The 20648-nt window shown below is 40.2% G+C and overlaps 1 protein-coding gene across 2 annotated transcripts in view; it reads left to right on the top strand.

Annotated features, from left to right (window-relative positions):
* Window positions 1-12662, top strand: part of paqr5b (progestin and adipoQ receptor family member Vb) — a 102817-nt gene extending 90155 nt beyond the window's left edge. The window contains exon 8 of one of the 2 annotated variants that reach the window (XM_048563106.2): window positions 5193-12662. In XM_048563106.2, the coding sequence (XP_048419063.1) occupies window positions 5193-5395 (203 nt within the window). In that variant the 3' untranslated portion in view covers window positions 5396-12662. Of the gene's footprint in view, window positions 1-1225 lie in introns of both variants that reach the window. The other variant, XM_048563105.2, reaches the window with a different exon arrangement.
* The last annotated feature ends 7986 nt before the right edge of the window (window positions 12663-20648 follow it).

Raw genomic sequence — 20648 nt, 5'->3', positions numbered from 1 at the left:
AGGAGGGAACCAGTTTGAGACATGGCTTGAATCTGATGTTTGCAGGTTAACCTCAGTAATCCCATGCTATGCATCACAGCATTATTCTAGAATTGTGGCCCTTGGCATCCGGTTTTAAATGTAGAAATGTCTAGACAACTTATTCAAAGTTGTCAATACTTGAACCAAAACCAACAATGCATAAATCCAAAGCCAACAAAAGCTGGCAACATCTGTCTTGACTGTGAAAAGGATATCCAACAGATGATGCAAGAGGAGTGCCATGGCATTTTTTTCAAAAATGTGATGAATATGTTTTTGCTTGGGTTTTGTCCCTTTCCCTTCTGACACCGGTCGTTCTCATGTGACCACACAGCACCAACCTGTAGTGCACTTGGGTTCACCCTGGATTCTCACCAGGTCAGCTCCTTCCTGAGTCTCTGACAGTCCACCAACATCTAATGTTGTTTAATTGTAAAGTTCACTGTTGCTTTGTAATGTTATATTCATTATATTACCCAGGCCTTATCCAGAGTGCTCAATTCAGAGAACACCAACAAAGAGACTTGTCATTAGCTGCTTGCCACAGTTTGAATAGGATGTGATCTGGGACAATTGATCACAAGTCGCCATCAGTGATGTTTTCTCCCCTGTATTCTGGCTGCTAATACCTCAGGAAGGTATTTGGGGGAATGACCTATACCTAAAGCCTCTTTCTGAGCTTAATTAATGCTTAACTTCTACCAAGTTTGAAAGGGATGAAGTTAGAGGGTGACAGAGATAGGCCTGGAGAGGGGGATTAGCTGGATAGCTCTTTCGGGAGTTGGTACAGACACATGACCTCCTTCTGTACTGTAAAATTCTACGATTCTAAGTCTGTAAGAGCACACTTGAGTTTGGAATCTCTTCACATAGAGAATTATGGCTGTTCCTTCTTTATATTCTGAACTATTACATTAGCATTCACTTTCACTTTCTAATGCCCAGAGGTCTTACAGCTTCAGTAAAGTGCTTTCTATGTTGAAATGAATTATGGGAAGATGTGCCTCTATGGCAACCCCCTGGGAGATAATTTTCCTTCCTCTCACAGGCATTAAGCTAAGATCGTGTGCAAAACTAAAAGCACAAATGCATTTGCTCGCAACCCTGTTTTTCATTGATAAGGCTGTTTTAGTATGTTTTTGAGTCCGTTGTTTCTGGTTTGCAAGCCATGTGACCATCTCCATTCACAATGTATTCCTTCCAGGTCATAGCCACCAGCTGTTTCACATCTGTGCAATCATCGGTACTCATTTCCAGATGGAAGCAATCATAATGGACATGACATTGCGCCACTCTTGGCTCTCACTTCACGCACCATTGCCCTCTTTCATGGGCACCATTGGTGCCCTTAGTTTTGCTCTTGTGTTGAACCTCCTGATCATTGCACTATTCTCCCTGGCTCTGTACTGGACACCAAAATTGCCTGAACTGAGATATGAACACTTGAATGAGAAGTTCAAGACGGATTAGGATGTTACAACCCTGCTTCTTGAACTGGCTGAGAAAGAAGCCGAGAGCTTTTAAGAAGTGGGAGTGATTAATCTAACACTTCAGCTGTTACTACTGTGACATTGGAAGAAATGAAGTATATTCCTGTTTAAAATGGATACATCTCCCAAATAACGGGCTATGCCTTTAATGGCAAATAAGCTTGCGTCCACTGATGTGGACATTTATATGATACCATGCGGATTTTATTTACTGTGGTTATAAAATAGCCCTGGGGCTAGTGGAAGGTCAGTTCAGCTACAGCAGCCCATGTTTGATCATTGGTACCCAATAAGCACTTCGGTCATGGAATATATCGTTGAACCTTCCTTGGTTGGATGTAGACTTGTGTTCTAAGAAGCCTGGATTTCAGAGTTTTGGGAAGATGAATAGACAAGTTTTGACATAGCTGAAACAGTGGAGAACTCTTGTCATAGGGGGGTGGTTAAGGGTTAGTTATTAACCTTAATTTAACGATATTTTCTCATCGACCTGTTCAAAGATCTCTGGAGCAGGTGGTACTTGAACCCAGGACCTTTGATTTAGAGGTAGGGTGTCGAACTATGTCATCACCGGTAGGGCTGTAATCTTAAGGTCTGTCCTTCTGATGGGCTATTAGTGATAGTCAATAAATGCTGGCCCCGTCAGTGATGCCAATATTCTGTGAATGAATTCAAACGGAGAAGCTGGAATTACTTCAATCTGGCTGTCAGTTGTGGCTATAGATCAGGCATGACAACCAATCACATGGCTAAAAGTTTCACTGGGTTTCCCAGTGCTTCTCTACAACTCCATTGATGACAGATGCCATTTCTCTGGCTGACACATTCACTGACATAGCCGATGCTGTCTTCAAAGTTTCAGTTGATTAAAGGCCAAGGGGAGTGAGCTTACTATCCAACCCTAACCTGAGCTGTCTCGCAGATAGAAGGCCTTCAGCCCCTTGGAAACTGGCAGTCCTATTGGCCAAAGTGGGAGCTGAGCATCGGAGAAGGGAAAAGGTCCAGAACATTTTTTAATATAAATACATATCAGAAAAGACCAAAGCTGCCAGGCTACAGGCATAACATAGCAGGGCAACCACACCATACCTGCACCCTGAACAACCCCAACCCCCACCAGCTCCTTAAGCATGCCCCTAACAAACCGATAACACATCCACCAGAGATCACAGCTGCACGTCAAGGTGCAGAAGGTGAGGGGAGGTGGGGTCTCTTGGGGATCACACATCACACTATTTAACTTAAGGAGAGAGGGAGATAGGTACATTTGGAGAGGAATTTCGGAGCTTAAGAATAATAAATTAGGGCCTTGACTTTCATTGTTAGGGGCAGGAATTGAAAGAACGCAGAGATCTTGGAGGGTTATGGAATTCAGGAGGCTACAAGGATGGAGCGTGGTGAGGAACAGAAACCATGGAAGGGTGAGAACTTTCAAAGAGAATTTGAAAACTTCACATTGCATCTAGGCCTGTAGATCAATGTCTGAGTGTAGTCTCTGGAAAATTGGTTCACATATTTGTTGCCCTTCCTGAAATGCCTGGAAAGAGATCTTTTGTTTTAACAAATAACTTCTTGTGTGGTTCCTAACTTCCTTGAAAACTGTGGGAGGAAGCTTCACTACAAGTTGGCTGCATTACAAAGACTTCCTAAGCTTATCTCATTGAGAGAAATTAACAAAAAGTGTTTCTAAAATGAAAGAAAAGTTCTGCTTTTTCTCAGAAGAGTGAACAGAGGAATGCTCTCCTCCCATCTTTCAACACATCCATAGTTTTCACTTTCTGAGAATACTTAAGTATTGTTACATTGCAACCTCAGAGTGAAATCCATAGACTGACAAATTAGCATCACTTCCTTGAATGTTGTAGTCCAGGGTTGAAGTTTCAGAAATGTTGTTTATCATCAAATGTTCCTTCTGTAGACCTTCGAGTGACATGCAGAGGAGATTTATTGGAATGGTACCAGGGATTAAGCACTTCTGTTATCACAGGAGCTGTGATAGTTTCCATTAAAGAGAGGGCTTAGGGCAACTGCATTACAAAAGCTCAAATGATGTCTTTTTTCAGCCCAGTGATTGTGATGGTGTGAACTGCATTGAAAAATTGCAACATCGGCATTGTTAGGAAAAGGTTAAAAAGAACATAAATAGTCAAACCTTCCAACATGATTCTACTGGAAGGAATTGGTCTGATAGGATTTGCATTGTTGTGAAACTCCTTTCATAAACTCAGGAAGACCTCAGGGCACGTTCTGGTCAATGAAGTTCTTCGTGCAATGCAGGAAATAGTAATTTAATCATTTTAACCAGCTCAAGAACAAAGCAACTAATTGAACTTGTAATTACATGAGGGTGTACAAAGTACACTGACTATTGTCCATTAAATTTAGCAGAAAATCTAATCCATCCATTTTGAATGATTTGCTTTAATGAACAGGTATTTGACATAAACATGTTTAGCCTTGAAAAACTAATATCACACGGTACAACTTCACTGTCCTGATTGAGAGCAATTATAATTGGACCAAGTAGGGACCAAATAGACATCACTCCGAACTCCATTAATGGGACAGTCTAAGTGGGAAATAGAGCTTGAAATTAAATATATTATTAGTAATAAAGGTTAGAGATTTCATTGTTTGACATAATGTTTACAGTGTTTATGCTTCTCACAAGCATTCTCCTCCCACGCTGTCACTGTATCCTTCTGTTTCTTTCTCCTTGTGTTTTTCCCTAAAATGCATTAGTACCATTTGCCTCAACTACTCCATGCAGTGTTTGCTGTGCTGTGTGAAATTAGCATCTGAAGTTTTAAAATGTTTATGCCAAATTGCTTTGTTATTTCAAAGTGAGAGGGAGGTTCTGTGAAGGATGCCAATCCTTTTTTCACAGTCCATTGATTAGTCGTATGTTTAGTATAAGTTAAATTGGCACGGAGTCTGCGCCAGCCTTGAGTGCATGTGGAATAAGGTCCACACAGCTCTTTTTTTTTCAAAGCACTGAAGTCTGCATTCTCAATTCAAGTCAGATTGCAAAAGGTCAAAGCGCCCATCATTCTTCAATAACTGACATCCTCGTTAACATAGTCGCAGGGAAAGTCAACCCTAGTATGATTTTGAAAGGTATTTATGGAAATCTTCACATGTCTACTTATGTGTATTTTAAACTACTATGCGTCATTTTGATCTTTTAACTACTGAGGCAGAGTTAATAGAAATGGACTGTTTACAATGGATCAGGGGTTGAGAATGAGGGGATACAGATGTATGATTTAGCATGAGAGATCAGGAGAAATGTTTGTCATACTGCAGTGTACACGACTGGCTGAAACAAAGGCTGTGCCAGCCATCAAGACTGGCTTCCAAGTTGAAGGCAATGGGATTAACGGCTAGTGGAACCAAATGAGTTAATGGGATTAGGGCTGTTACTTTTACAAGTGATGAAAATGCTGGACAAACTACTTAGGCTGAATAGATGCACTATATAACTCTGTCTGTAGAAGTCAATATTACATTAATCTCAATGTCTTGTTTGTGGAATCAACACCTTGCTTTATTTAAGGATGATACCTCTTCCACATGGGGTCCCACCCGATGCTTCAATTGCCCAAATAATGTGAAAGTAGGGTTCGGAGAGTGTTTTTAGTTTCGGGCTGTTGACCCATTTCTCTCCTCTCTCAATCCTAGCCTCCCTTACCCCTCACCCAGTGTCCCTGCGACTTGAGAAGGTAAGCTTGATCAGACAGCCAAAGGGTGAGGTGATGGGTGAAGATCATGGCACAGGCTACGAGCAAAGACTTTTTGCCCACAGAATTGGAAAGGTGAAACAGATCAAGGCACAGAAAACAGAAATTGCAGGAGAAACCCAGCAGCTCTGGCAGCATCAGTGAAGAGAAACACAGAGTTAACATTGACTGTATTTCTGTCACCACCGAAGCTGTCAGTCAGATCTGCTGAGGTTCTCCAGCAATCTTCAGATCTCCAGCATCTACAAGTTATTGTTTTATTTTAGATCAAGTTATATTGATTTGGGAACAGCAGAATTTTGTAAGGTTGTATCTTTTTGATGGAAATAGAGGATCCATAAACTTTAGATCCTGGAAGAGAATAAAATTGGATTTGGAAACATTGTGATGAGTTTATAAAGTATTGATTCAAACACTTCATTGATAAGGAGGATGGAGATTATTTGAAAAAAAATCAATATATTTGTTTAGTATAACCTTCAGCACATTTTTCTCTGAATTTTTCAATAATTTCTAACGCTCAACGACCTGTGAGGCAAAACAATTGCATGTGGGATATGTTGCATCTCTGTGCAATTTATCTCTGATGTAAAAGGGAACCATGTTAATTGAGTTTTCAAATTGCATCTGGGAATGTTGATAGAGAGAACAAAATGCAACATTTCCTGCTTTTTTAAAACCTGGGATTCCAACACAGCATTTGATTGGCTATAATAGGAAAATGTCGAGTAATTTAAATAGAAGCAAAATTTTGCAGGGCAGCCTCCCAGTTTCCTGATGTGTAACCTGGTGGTTGGAACTCTCAATATTGTAGGAGAATGTGTGCTTTCAACATATTGGCTCATAACTCTGCATAGAAATTTTGTGTGGGTGTTACTCCCACAGCCAATATATTGATGTTCACCAATGGAGAAAGTGAATCACACAACTGATTGCAATTCCTGATTTAGAAAATAAAGGGCCCAGATTCTACTGATAGTCTCTGAGCAAAGTCAAGATACAGTTTTAGTTTTAGCATATCATTCTAATAATTTGTTATTGGTGTTAAGCATAATTCCAGGGTCTGGGTTAAGAATGGTGAACCAATTTTTACTGAATAAGGTAAATATCTATCTTTACGTATCTGCATCTCAAGCATGGGCCAATATTTAACAAAATACTCCCCAAAATATGAGTGCTTGAATGGAAATATTAGTGTAGATTTTAAATTACAGATGAGAACTAAGCTTTAAGATGACCAGAAACAAACATTTTAGGTTGTAGTTTACGTTTGTAGAATAAAGTGTTTGATTGCATATTATACTTGGAGCAGTCAATTAGTTGAAAGACTTTTCGTGCAATGATTGAATGTATTTTAAATTAGGAAATTTTCCCACAAGGAGCACAATTTTAAAATCAGTGATGTATGAGAGTTCGTGAGATGAATGATGAAATATATGTGAATGGTGATGATAGTATAAATCTAATTGCCCACAAGCAAAAAAAAATGGATTGAATATATCTGTTAGAAAGGATTTTAGATGCCAGCCTCAGATCAAAATTCAAATTCTATTGAGATTATTGTAATAAAAGTCTCCTTGGTTTCAAGTGGCCTACTTAAAATTAAGTTGGGCAACCTCAATCCTGATACTGTTGCAGGAGAATGTGTGCTTTCAACATACTGGCACTTAACTCTATGGTGTGGGTGTGAGTCCCTCAGCCAGTATATTGATGTTCACTCATGTAGAAAGTGAATTTACTTAGAAAGTAAAAGGCCCAGATTTCACTCCCATTTTAAATTGGCATCTGACCTCAATAAACTGCTGGTCTCTCCCCAACAAACATCAGGCGGCCGGGTGTAAGAAACAGGAAGAGAAATGTCATAATTCACTGTAATAGTCAGGAAGCTTAACTGAAAAGGACCATCATTTATTGCTAAATAGCAAAATAGAACCACTACTTGTGATTTACATTGCCCCAGTCCAGGACAGACAATGCTATAGATCTGTTCCTGGGTCTGTTTTATCAATTTTAGATATTTTCTAGTCAAGCTGTTTAGTAACATGTTGTCTGGTATTAAAACCCTGGTGGCTCAGTGGTTAGGACGACTACTTCACAGCACCAGGGACCCAGGTTTGATTCCAGCCTTGGGCAACCATCTGTGTGGAGTTTGCACATCTCCCTGTGTCTGCATGGGTTTCCTCCGGGTGCTCCGGTATCCTCCTACGTCCAAAGATGTGCAGGTTAGGTGGATTGGCCATGCTAAATTACCCATAGTGTCCAGGGATGTGCAGGCCAGGTGGACTGGCCATTGGGTAAGGGATGGTTCTGGGTGGGATGCTCCTCAGAGGGTTGGTGTGGACTCAATGGGCCAAATGGCCTGCTTCCACACTGTAGGGATTTTATGAATCTGTGACCTCTGGAACAGGGGGACCTGAACCTGGGTCTCCTGGCTCAGAAGTAGGGACAGTACCTCTGCACCCTCATTCTGTGTTTTCTTTATAGAGGGTTCAGGTGATGAGTTCCAGTTGGCAGGCCATTGCCTGTTACCAAAAGAAACTCCATAAGCTCCATGAGGAGATTATTTAGGGATTCCCAACAGGCCTCATAAGGGTAATCACACTTAGGATTTACTGAGTTTGGGACTGAGGCATGTTAAGATGGTCTAATAACTCTTCTATGCCACACTGCCTCTGAAGCTCATACAATGCAGTAGAAATTAGTTTTGTGCAGTTATGGATTCACTGCCTGTTAAATGGCCCCATGCAGTAATAACTGTGAAACTTGGCAGGCAGTGTATATACCAGGGAGCAGGTGTAGTCGCATCTGGATTGCACACATATTCAAGATAGGTTTCTACCCTGGGTGCCTTCAATAGTAAATGTTCTATCCCCTGGCACAACCTCATAGATTTATTTAGCACAAAAGGAAGCCATTCAGCCCATTGTGTCTGTGCCAGCAAAGTAATGCTATCCAACTTAATCCCGCTTTCCAGCTCATTGTCTGTTATCGTGCTGGTTGCAGCTCTTCAAGTGCATGTCCAGGACATTTTTAAAATGTGATGAGGGCCTCTGTTTGTACCACCCATTTCCGGCAGTGAGTTCCAGAATCCCATCACTCTTTGGGTGAAAAAAAACATCCTGCTCTTCAGCCCTTCAATCAGGAACTATGCCCCCAACTCTCGCCCAGGCTCTGGAATCATAGATTGCATTAAGTCAATTCAGTGAGCACAAAATTAAACAATAAAAACATATTTGGCTGCAAAATACCATGAAAAGAATATTTTTCAGCTATTGATCTACTTTAAAGAGCTTTAACATTGTTGCCTGGTATAAAAAACTTGGTGCTGTTTTGTCAATTACAAGGGGTGTTTAAATGTAATTATGGCTAAAGCACTATTGATTAATCATGAGAACTAGAACTGGTTTACCAGCCACTTTAATGGCTTCTGAAGCAGCCTTTTTTTTTCATTAGAAACACAGCAAATAGATTAAAATGCTTTTGAGTGCTTTCTCAGTTTCTGTAATCTAAGCAGAAGTGCCTTTAGATATCCCAGTTTACTTCAGCCTAAAACCTCCTGAGTCAGTCACTGTGGCTAATTAACCTTTACTCTGCTGAACAAACAGAAACCTAAACCCAAAGCCTTTGCCCAACAATTTTGCAGAGTGTTTTATGAGTTGAAGAGACATTTAAGAGGTAGCTGGAGCATTTTTTTTGTGGAGAGGGAGAGTGGGAAGACAGAGGATGGGGCATGAGATGTTTTAGCATCTTCTTACACTACTTTGTAAAGTAGAGCTGTTACAGCCCCCATTAGTTGGTCTCAGAACATTTTGAGTTTGGCACAAAGCATAGGATAACTTCTACTCTACACGAAACCACACCTTTTACAGCTGGCCTGTAAACAGGAAAAATCAAAGCAAAATGTTGACACTCATGGACACCATTCATGTGTAGCCTGCAGTTTATTTTGTACTTTATCCAATCACATTTACATAGGCAAATGCAGCATCAGTTTAGCACATGGCAAAGTCCAGCAATCGTCAATAATGTGTGGCTGGTTTGTTTTTACTGTATTAGCTGAGGGTGAAGGTTGGTCATATCACTGGAAGGATTCCCTTACCAGAGATCTTTAATGTACGTCAGGGCCAATTGATAGGACTTGCTTTAAAATTTCATCTTTAGGGTAGCTCTTCTAGCAATACAGTAGTCTTTATGTATTGCATTGGAGCATCAAAGCTCCATTGCTTGGAGGTTACAATTGCTGACTTTGAGGGCCTACCACCTCGGGTTATCACTCCAGGGGAAAATGTATCTGAAGGTTTCAAAATAAAGTCATAGAGTTCCATGCATACAAGAAGGCTCTTCAGTCCATCAAGCCTTCACAGGTCAAAAACCAGCCACCTACCTATTTCAGTCCCATTTTCCACCACTTGGTCTTGTATGCCTTGTGTACCTCTAAATGCTTTTTAAATGTTAAGGGTTTCTGTGTCTACCACCTCTTCAGATCTTCACATCACCTCTAAGCTTCCTGCTGCTTTATCTTAAATTTATGCCACCGGTCATTAATTCTTCCACCAAAGGGAAAAAATTCCATTGGTCTCATTGTCAATATACCAAAGCTTTGAAATATGTGGTGGTATGCATTGGCAGACATCTTGGCGAGCTCTATTAATTCTGACATTGTACCTGAAGAATTGAGTTTTAATGACACATGCCCATGCCTGTCAGATCATGATGGGAACATAGCCTTGAATTATGAACTAGAGGTGGGAACACTATCGCTGCGGCATTAAACACTATTAACTGAAATAGTACTAGTTGCCTTGGTGAGATTTGAACACTTGTCACAGATCATTAGCCTGGGCATCTGGATTGCCAGATCCTGCCATTATAGCCATGTCACCACTTCCCCTCTCAACCAGTCAAAGGATCTTTCTCTCTTTTTTCTAATAAGCAAAAGTATTCAAAGAAAACATGGAAAAAGGCCACACAATATTTTTTGGACATCTATATTTTCTTCAGGGTTTTGCTCATAACCCATGAGATTAACACTTTGTTTCTGAATGGGGCAAGGAGATCCTGGAAAGTTAGCAACCTTACTGAGATAGGTTTGCCACTGATGACTGCTTTGTACGTGCTGGGGAAGGTTAACTGTAGAATGAGCAACTTAAATCGGGTCAGCTGGCATTGCTAAACACCCTTATAGGTGCCACACTGAAGCACCCTTAGAGTAGCAACATCAAAGTACAAACCTGTGTACATGCTCCAGTCTGATATAGAACAAATGACTAAATCCAGATAGTGTTCCCTTGTTCATTGTAAAACAAGTTGCTGGAGTAGCTCTGATGTTTTCAAAGTTGTGTTTAAAAGTCCAGATTATTAGAATAAGCACAGCTGTATCATAAATGTGTGACTTTTTTATGAATGGTTCATATATATTTTCTTTTGTCTCCAAAACTCAAGTCTATAAATAAAAGATAATAGCCATTAAATCTGTTAAGGCATTGAGGAGAAATGTCTTTACCCAGAGAGCGGTGGAAAGGTGGAACTCATTTTCATGAGAATTGATTGAGGGGGTCCATGCACACGGGTCCATTTAAGGGGAACCCAGACACACAAGAGACATGGTGTGAGCGAGGAATATCTCAAGACATAGTTAATGTGAATAGCGTAGATGCATTGAAGGAAAATAAAATGGCGTTTATTTAGTGCTTTTTGTAATCTCAGGATGTCCTAACATATGTTATAGCCAAATGAAGTACTTTGAAGTGGTGTAACCAATTTATAATGTAGGAAGGGCATTAACAGTTTATGCACAGCAAGTTTTCACATGTTTTGTTGATGTTGATTGAGGGATAAATATTGACTAGACAGTGGGGAGAATGCACTTGATTTTTATTTCAATAATGAGGTGGATCTTATACATCTATCCTCAGGAAATGCCTCATCTGTAAGACTGACTATTTAACAATGCAGCATTCCCTCAGTACTGCACTGAAGCGCTGAAGTATCTTGAATAAGATTTCAACCCATGATCAGATTCACAAGTTAGAGTACTATCCATGAGCCAGTTGCACAGGAAGTGTATGAAGATTTAAGATTTTGTAATATATTAACAATGCACAAAGTAATTAGTTTGGGCTGCCGTCTATGGAAATTGGAGGCAGTACACCAGCACATTTTAATAAGCTGCATGAGGAACCACTGGGGATTCTGGGCTATGAAAATGTACAGTCTAAATTTAAAGCCATAACCTTTACCTGAATTTTTTTTTTCAACCTGTATTTCTAAAAGTTTAATATTCGAAATCTTGTGAAATGTTTATATTTTCATTTGGAGTTTGTAATGAAAACTAAATCAATATGATCTGAAAATGGAGGCACAAAGGTGCTCACCCATTGTTGCAGATCATTTCAACACCTCTGTCACCTTTGGTCTTGAAAAGTTGTGTCTTAAAGGTGTACAACAAAACGAATATAACATGAAATATGATAACTACCTCCAATACAGTTACAGTGAAGGACAGAATCATGAAACTAGGAGTTCCATGCTAATTTGGCAATCTGACTCAGGTTAAATGATTGGCTGATGTCATAAATGGAAACATGTTGCTTCATGAAGAATGCTGTGACCTCTAAGATTAGAAAAGGGTGAATAGAAGAGTTTCATTTTACATCTTTCCCTGAATGATACTTGAATTCGGATTGGTGCATGCTGGTAATATGTCTTTAAAGTGAAAAGCCTTCCGCTCTGCAACACTAACAGTCCAGATCTCAATTACAGCAAAGTGAAATAAATAAGTGAATTTTAATAGGAGAATTGTTGCGGACTTTTGCGTACTGCGTCACAATTCCCTGGTCCACAAAGGTTGTAGTTGGATTCAACTTGATTGGTTAGAGTGAAACAGTTGTGCCTTGCACCATGGATTTGGAATGTAAGTCTAGGGATTGTGGTGAAATGGGTTGTAATCACCTTCTTTGGGGAATTTTGGGTCATTTCAAAGTCAGATTGAGCTCTGCACCACAAATATACCATTGGTGCTAAGCTGCCTTGTGATTAAGTGCAGTCTTAGGCTTGCAAATAGCTTAGAAAAATTGAGTTAAGTAACCTCTTGTGTTTTAAATACATTAATCAGTCAGAACTTTCTGTAAAATTACTTCAGTCCAGCTTAAAGCTATTGTGTATTTTTGATATGCCTGAAATATGTAGTTTTGGATTTATGTGAAATGTATTTTTGTGTTCTTAGAGCTGATTATGTTCTTACATAAAGCTGCAATCGAGATAACTGCACTATAATTACAACCTTGTTGTGATTTCCTTGGCTATCAAATGCCACTAAATATTGAGGATTCTACATGTACGACTATAACAGGTTTAAGATTTTCTATTTTTGTTACATTGTTGACAACTAACATCAAATGTATAATGTTTGCGGGAAAGATGAATAAACTTATTTAAATTTAACAAAACAGATCATCTTTTGTGATGGGAAAAGTATGCATGTTTGCTGGCTGATGTTTAATGTCTGCTTTACCAGCTGTGTTCAACTTTATTGTGCATCACTGATGAAGGATTGAGTTAAGTTCAACTCCATGGTGCTAATCGCTAAGCAGCTAAATCTCTCTGACCTCTTCCGGATGTCTCTTCATGAAGGTTTTGTATCTCTGGTAATCCAGATGTGTAACTAGCTCTTTCATAAAATCACAATTAGGTTGACACATTTGGCTTTAAAATAAGTGAACAAAAAGGGACAGCAACAAAGGTTAGAAAGCAAATGAAAACTTATTCAATTTAAGCAGAATGTTTTCTTGATTCTTTTTCTAATTCTGAGGAAAACGTTATCAACTGTAAGTCATACATGACTCAAAACTGACTGTTTTTTTCCTCCAGAATTTTATGTTTTAATTTCACTCATGGCATCTACAGTATTTTGCTTGCATTCATTGTTCCTATCGCTTAACTTTCTAGCACATATGGAGCCCATCCATCGCAGAAGCTGTAAGTGTAGGAGTGAAAGCAACATGCTTGTGGTATCAGGTCAGGGTGCTAGCTTCAGAACAGGGGCAGATAGTTGAGTTAAACAGGCTTGGCCCAGTGGACCTATGAATGGGCTCCTTGATCAAGCTTAAAAGTGATGCCATCAGCAAATGCTGAAACTCACACCACTCTCTCAGTGGCAAAAGATCAGGAACAAGAGAGTGAAGTGCAGCTGGAGGTTGAGGTGTTTTCAATTAGTTTAATTAAGAAAAGGTTTCTAAAGTAATGAGAACATTAAAACTAAATTGTATCATGTTTTCATAAAATTAACCATCAACCAAAGCCATATTTTAATCATATTCTTCAGTGTTAATGTGTTCAGTATAAACAATAATAAAACAGTAGTATCTGCACTTGACAGATACTGGGAGGCAACACAATGAACATTAAGGCTATTTTTCTATCTCAAAATCTTACAGAAATCTGCACTGTACTACCTGCATTCTACTCCGAGCTTCTCTTTGTAAACCAAGTGCCATATCCCTTAACCTGTTAACTCTTCACCCATCAACCCCACAAAACCTTTTCTCTTTACCTTCACTACAGACAGGCTGTTCTCCCTTGCAGGGTAATGATGCAAAAAAAATTAGTATGTTCCACACAGCACTCCCTACAAATTCAGAATCACCCCTCAGGTCTCAAATGCAATCCCATAGATTTTATTTGCATATCTTCTGTTGTCTCATTTTTCACACAGAATAGTTTTGCTAAGCAGGACATGTTTGGCCATAATCCTTTGCAGTACAACTGAGTTCTGAAAATAAGCAAATAGGAGGCTTTATCTTTCCAGTTCCAGGTACCAACTGTGTGTTCACAACAGTTTCTGTTTCTATTCCAACCTGTGTGTTTCTTTCTCCTTTTTAAAATCAAAATTTCTTCCAGAAACTTACTTTTCTCTAGCACCTTCTGCAGTCTCAGGACATCCAAAGACACACTTCATGGCCAATGAAGTACTTGTTTAAGTGTAGCCACTGTTGTAATATAGGAAACGCAGCAGTCACTTTGGCCACAGCAGGTTCCCGCAAACAGCAATGTGATAATGACCAAATAATCTGTTATCATGATGTTTTGTTGAGCGATAAACATTGTTCATTTAGGGAGAGAGCCCACTGGTAATTCAGTTCATGACTTTTGAAGGAGCAACAGTGACAGATATTGAGAAGAGATTTGCAGTTCTAGTATACTACATGTCTTGGCTCCATCTTCAAGCTGTTAATAAAAATCAGCCAGCAAAATCCTTCACATTAACAGTAATCAAGACAAACTTTTGCGTGGGAGGAATTCATGAAAATTGACTTCTGAGCTCTGGAGCTCCAGCCAAGTGTTAAATTTCTTATGGGTCTTGTAACACAAGCTGATTTTTTTCTCATTCGTTTGCCTTCGATCCTGGAGGTGCTAGCTCATGTTGAGGTACACCTCCACAGGAACTGGCAGCTCTTATACTCTGTGAATGAATGCTCCCTGATTATGAGGAGGCTGTTCTTGGGAAGTTAGCTTGTTTCTCAAGTCTTCATTTAGGCGCTCAGCCGTGACTTATTGGATAGCATGGAGTCAAAAGGTCATATGTTTAAATTCCATTCCAGAAAGTTGAGGACAATGTTGAAACGGACACTGCATTGCAGTCGTGAAGGTATGCTGTTCCTTTCAAATGAAGACTTGCCTGCCTCTACTGTAGATATGCAAAACGATTCCACAGCACCATTTCAAAGAGGAGCAGGAGAGTTCTCTCTGTCTCATCCTGGGCAATATCTATCCCTCAATTTGCATTATTAAAGCAGATCATCCAGTCATTTTCACACTGCTGTTTGTGGGAGCTTGCTGGGTATAAAATGCCTGCCACATTTCTCAAAGACCAACAGTTACTGTGCTGCTTTTTGGCTTCAAAGCACTTTATGACATTGTGAGGTGGTGGAAGACAGTTTTTGCTTAAATTCTAGGACTTTGTTTTATTCTTCTTTACTTTGGAAAATGCCAGCAACAAAAAACTGTCATTGAAGCAAATACATTATATTCACTTCAAACGAAGAAAGATAGGATCTTGAAAGAGGAGGAATGTTAAAGCAAATGGGTTTTTTTTATCCACTTGTGGGACTTTGGTGTCACTGGCCGGGCCCAGCATTTATTGCCCATCCCTAGTTGCCCATGAGAAGATGGTGGTGACCTGCTTTCTTGAATCAATGCAGTCCATGTGCTGTTTACAGACCTACAATGCCCTTGTGGGGGGAATTCTGGGATTATGACTCGGCGACACTGAAGAAACAGTGATATAGTTCCAAGTCTGGATGATGAGTGGCTTTGAGAGGAACTTGCAGATGACGGTGTTTTCAAGTATTGGCTGTTCTTGTCCTTCTAGATGGAAGTGGTCATGGGTTTGGAAGATGCTGTCTGAGGATCTCAGGTGAATGTTTTGCAGCGCATTTTTGTAGATAGTGCACAATGCTACCAATGAACTTCAGTGGTGGAGGGAGTGGGTATTTGTGGATGTGGTGCCAATCAAGCGGGGGTTGCTTTGTCCTGGATGGTGTCAAGCTTCTTGAGTGTTGTTGGGTCTGCACCCATCCAGGCAAGTGGAGAGTATTCCATCAGACTTCGGATTAGTGCCTCGTCGGTGGTGGGCAGGCTTTAGAAAGTCAGGAGATGAGTTATTTACTGTGGTATTACTAGACTGTGACCGACTGTTGTGTTCCTGATTAATGGTAACCCCAAGGATGTTGATAGTGGGCGATTCAGTGATGTCAAAGGGCAGTGGTTAGATTATCTCTTATTGGCGATGGTCATTGCCTGGCATTTGTGTGGCATGAATGTTACTTGCCACTTGTCAGCGCAAACCTGGATATTGTCCAGATCTTGTTGCATGTGAATATGGACTGCTTCAGTATGAGGAGTCACAAATGGTGCTGACCATTGTGCAATCATCAGCAAACATTGTCACTTCTGACCTTATGGTGGAAGGAAGGTCATTGATGAAGCAGCTGAAGATGGTTGGGCATAGGACAGTACCCTGAGGAACTCCTGCAGAGATGTCGAGCTGAGATGACTGACCTCCAACAAACACAACCATCTCCCGATGTATCAGGAATGACTCCAACCAGAAAGAAGAGCTTTCCCCCGATAACCATTGATCCAGTTTTGCTAGGGCTCCTTGATGCCACACTCAGTCAAATGTGGCCTTGATGTTGAAAGCTGTCACTCTCACTCAGTGAGAGTGAGCAAGAAGTAGGGTTAGACTAAGTGGCTGATGTAAAATGCACATCATTGATGAGGCAAATGGACAGTTCCAAGTGGCACTATTTCATGATTTATAGTTTCTGTCATAGCACACCTCCAATGTTCAACATTCTCCACTCATATACAGTGAATGCCCATTGTATTGGGGACATCGGAGACTGAGACTGTTAGATATGCACTACATTAACAAACAAATTCCTATCTTATCCAACTTATAACCAGCAAAATGAAGATTACAATCAAGGTTTACCTCTTTTTGGTGCCATAATACCTCCATGCAGTCAGAAAATTCACAGTATATTCAACCACATAATAATGGCCTTCCAATGTAAATTACATGTGTATTGTAGCAGTATCTCCAATTATGTAGGATGTGTGTAGCAATATATAAAGGAGAGTTTCTACCAGATCTGTCCTCAAAGAACATGTCAAATGTGAGCAGGCTGCCTCAATTACTCTAATAGCTAAACAGATGTAAGGGAAAGGAATTCTTGTCCTCTGGCTACCAAACCTCAGTGCTCTTTTGAAAATGAGTGCAGCTGAGTCTAAAAGAAGCTGGATAGAAGCCTACTCACACTTGCCAGATAAATAAGACATTACCCACTCATCTCAGAGCCTGAATATCCCTTCCAGTTGCCTGCACTTTCAACTTTCCTTTCAATCTAGTTTTTATTTCAGGGGTAAGTAGATCACAAACAGCCTCCACACAAAGGATGGGACACAAGAGTATTCTCTCCATCAGCCCTGGTTAAGGACCCAGCATATACACAAGAGGTATGTTGCATATAATCTCATCAGCTGCAAACATGTCAAAACAAATTACAGGTTTACTTTACTGCCAACATGGTGAGTGTTTCTCTAAAAGGAAAATTTAGTTGCAAAAAAAATGGAACTGGAAAATTTGCAAAAGCAATAGCATGACAGATTATACCCATTAGTAAATGTTGAACAGGCTACAATTCTTTTGTCTAAAATAAGTGAGGTTGAGGGTTAACCTGATCAGGGTCTTTAAGTTAGGGAAGGCATTAAAAGATATTTCTATTTGGAGATATACAGATATGCAAATGTAAGTCAAGTTACTAATAAATCAAAAGGGAATTCATGAGGATTTTGTACGTATATGTGTGAGTTGAAATCATAATGGAGAAAGGCAAAGAAGTATCGGTCAATGGGAGTTGGATGAAGCGAGGGAGGATGCACATGTGGGAGTTAAACATTAGCACGGACTTGATTTCTCTGCTGAATGTAGCGTGTAATTCTATGTAAAATTAAACTGTTTCACGTTATCAGACACACTTAATGCATTTGCATTGAGTATCTAGGTCTCAAATATGTTGATGAGCATTTAAAAGCAAAAAGACTTAGTACAAGCGTGTTAAGCTTTCATACAACAATGAACCTTTAATACGGTTAAGGCAAGGGTTTAAATCCAGCCAGATCGACTGAGCAGATGTCCCTCATGCCCACAGTGAGGGAAGGCAATATTCAGGGTCCTCACTCATGGTAACAGTACAACCATCCCTACTGGCAACAGGTGTGAGTGTGAACAGTGAGCAAAGACAGCATTTGAACTTCCACGCAGTGTTGGCTGTTGTTATTTTGGCAAATGAATTCACCTAACCCTCTTCATGACTGAATGGGGAATAGTGAGGTTTGTACCCCATCCAGTATTCTTCCCTCTCGAGTTTAATGGAGCATGACATCCCCTTGAATCCTCTCTCCCTGTCACTGGTACTGTGTCCCCAGTATCCACTGGAGACCTGCAACAGAACCACATCTTCACTGATCACTGCCCTTGCAGCTCCCTGACTGACCACACGATTCACTGGCTGTCCAAAAGGACTGATTGCTGCCCACTCCCCCAGCTGTAGTCAGGCCAACCTGTGAGAGGACTAGCCCCCACCCAGTTTCCAAATTGGTGATTTGAATGAACAGATGTGCCATGTATTTGCCAATGCAGGCAGCTGGCATACGCTGTTGAGGTCAGACTGACCTTCTTTTGTGTCACACAGCAAGACAACATGCCATTCTTGCAAAGACACATCCCTCCCATTCGATGCTGAGCACAATTCTGCAACATTCTCACCACAGCCCACATCATTCAGATCCCTGTCAGATTCTACCAGCATGCAACCAAGAGGTAAGGAAGTCAACGTTTTATTAAAAACTATTCTTACAAATTGACCACAAGACAGACAGTGCAGGCAATAGAGCAAAAGTCAGAATGCAATTGGAGGGGCTGAGAGGGAGATATTTCCCCATAACCCAGTGATGCCCTATGGTCACTGTCCAAAATGAAAAATGTTCCAAATAAAAACCAAAAGAACTGCAGATGCTATAAATCAAGAGCAAAAACAAATTTGCTGGAAAAGTTCAGCAGGCCTGGCAGCATCTGTGAAGGAAAGAACAGAGTTAACGTTTCGGGTCCAGGGTCAATGCACCCGAAACGTTAACTCCGTTTTCTCCTTCACAGATGCTGCCAGACGTGCTGAGCTTTTCCAGCATCTTTGTTTTTGTTCATGGAAAATGTTTCATTTGCTTTGACGTAATGTTCCGCACCAGAAAATGCACCAAAATTCAACCATGCAAGAAACATTTGTTTAATAATGGAGCCAATTTAGTTATGACTTAATAACCATTGTCATCTCCTTAAAATTCATAAACCAATCCAATTTCAATGCTATTCCAATATTTTTCTTTATTCTTTCATGGATTGCGGGTACTGCTGCTTACCCTGCTGAGCCATTTCAGAGGGAGAGCAGTTGCTGTAAACCTGGAGTCATATGTAGGCCAGACCAAGTAAAGACAGCCAATTCTCTTCCCTAAAAAAATGAGACGAAATTTTATAACAATCAGTAGTTTTATGGACTGGCTTTCAATTTCAGTTTTAATCATTGAATGTATATTCCAGCAGCTGCTATGATACGATTTCAACCCACCCAGGCTAATGAATTACAGTCCACATATCATTTCGTATCACCATCTCCCAGTACAGGCATTGCTACACAGTTTGCCTTAAGTGGCAACCCTTGTGGTATGGGTCTGCCCTAAAAACTGCTCTCAATAAGACGCTGATTTTCACGACACATTCTCAATTATTAAACTTCAATAATAAGTTGTCTTACAACGGGGACTGGGTGATTTACAATTGAGAATGATACCATTCTTACCTGATATCCCGATGTGTCATTTTCCCATTACGGTCACTGAACAACATCCAAACAGGGTTCGGGACCTCAGCTAACTTTTACCCCTCTCTGAATAAGGGAAGGCAGAGTTGATTGCATGATTCCCCTGGTCCGTTGGTTGAGAACAGCTCCATCAGAGCACTGTAAATTTGAAACTGAGGCCTTGATCAGACCCATCGCAGGCATCATAAACATTGAGAAAGAAGATGAGAAAATGGCATTTACTAACTTGGAAACAATTCTTTGTCTTAATGCTCTTGGTTTATCTCCTCGAATTAGCTTGGCATGCATTTCAGTTGTGAATCTGGATTAAAACTTAATTATCTGGATTTTATGAACCAAGCATTAAGAATGACGGAAAACACTCATATTTCTCGTTAATGTAATTAAGACACTCTTCTAAGTCAAATATTCTTATTTACCTTAAAGACTGTGCCTTAAGAATCTTTAATCTAATCTGCTGATCCTACTCATACGGAGGACTTATTTCAATTTGGACCCATTTGGTCGGCACATTTCCAGTGCTGTACTGCCCCCAAGTGGAACTCTGTTGCTGACATTATTTCAATCTGTTTCATATTTTCATTTTCTTTTGGATTTTTGCTTTCTCTCCGAAAGGGAGTGAATGTTGTTGGCATCTTACCCAGATGCTACTATATGGAAGCCACCTCTGGCAAAATTACTTGGTGTGTCAAGTACAGATAATCCTACACAGTCCTCGTCCAAGGTCTCTCAAACTTTAGCGGGACGATAGTGTTGAAGTTTTCACTAAATTATTAAACCAGAAGACCCTGAGGACATGGGTTAACATCCAGCCAGAACTGCTCGCGGAGTTTAAATTCAATAAATCTGGTATATAAAGCTAGTTTCAATTGTATTGATTTTGTTGTAATTGACAAATGCTCTTTAGGGACGGAAATCCACAGTCGCAGTCTGACCTACATGTGACTCCATACCAATGGGGT

This window comes from Stegostoma tigrinum, chromosome 33 (assembly GCF_030684315.1).
Source record: "Stegostoma tigrinum isolate sSteTig4 chromosome 33, sSteTig4.hap1, whole genome shotgun sequence".
Classification (NCBI taxonomy): Eukaryota; Metazoa; Chordata; class Chondrichthyes; order Orectolobiformes; family Stegostomatidae; genus Stegostoma; species Stegostoma tigrinum.
Note: the sequence above shows the minus strand (reverse complement) of the source record. Positions and strands in the feature narration are given on the sequence as shown.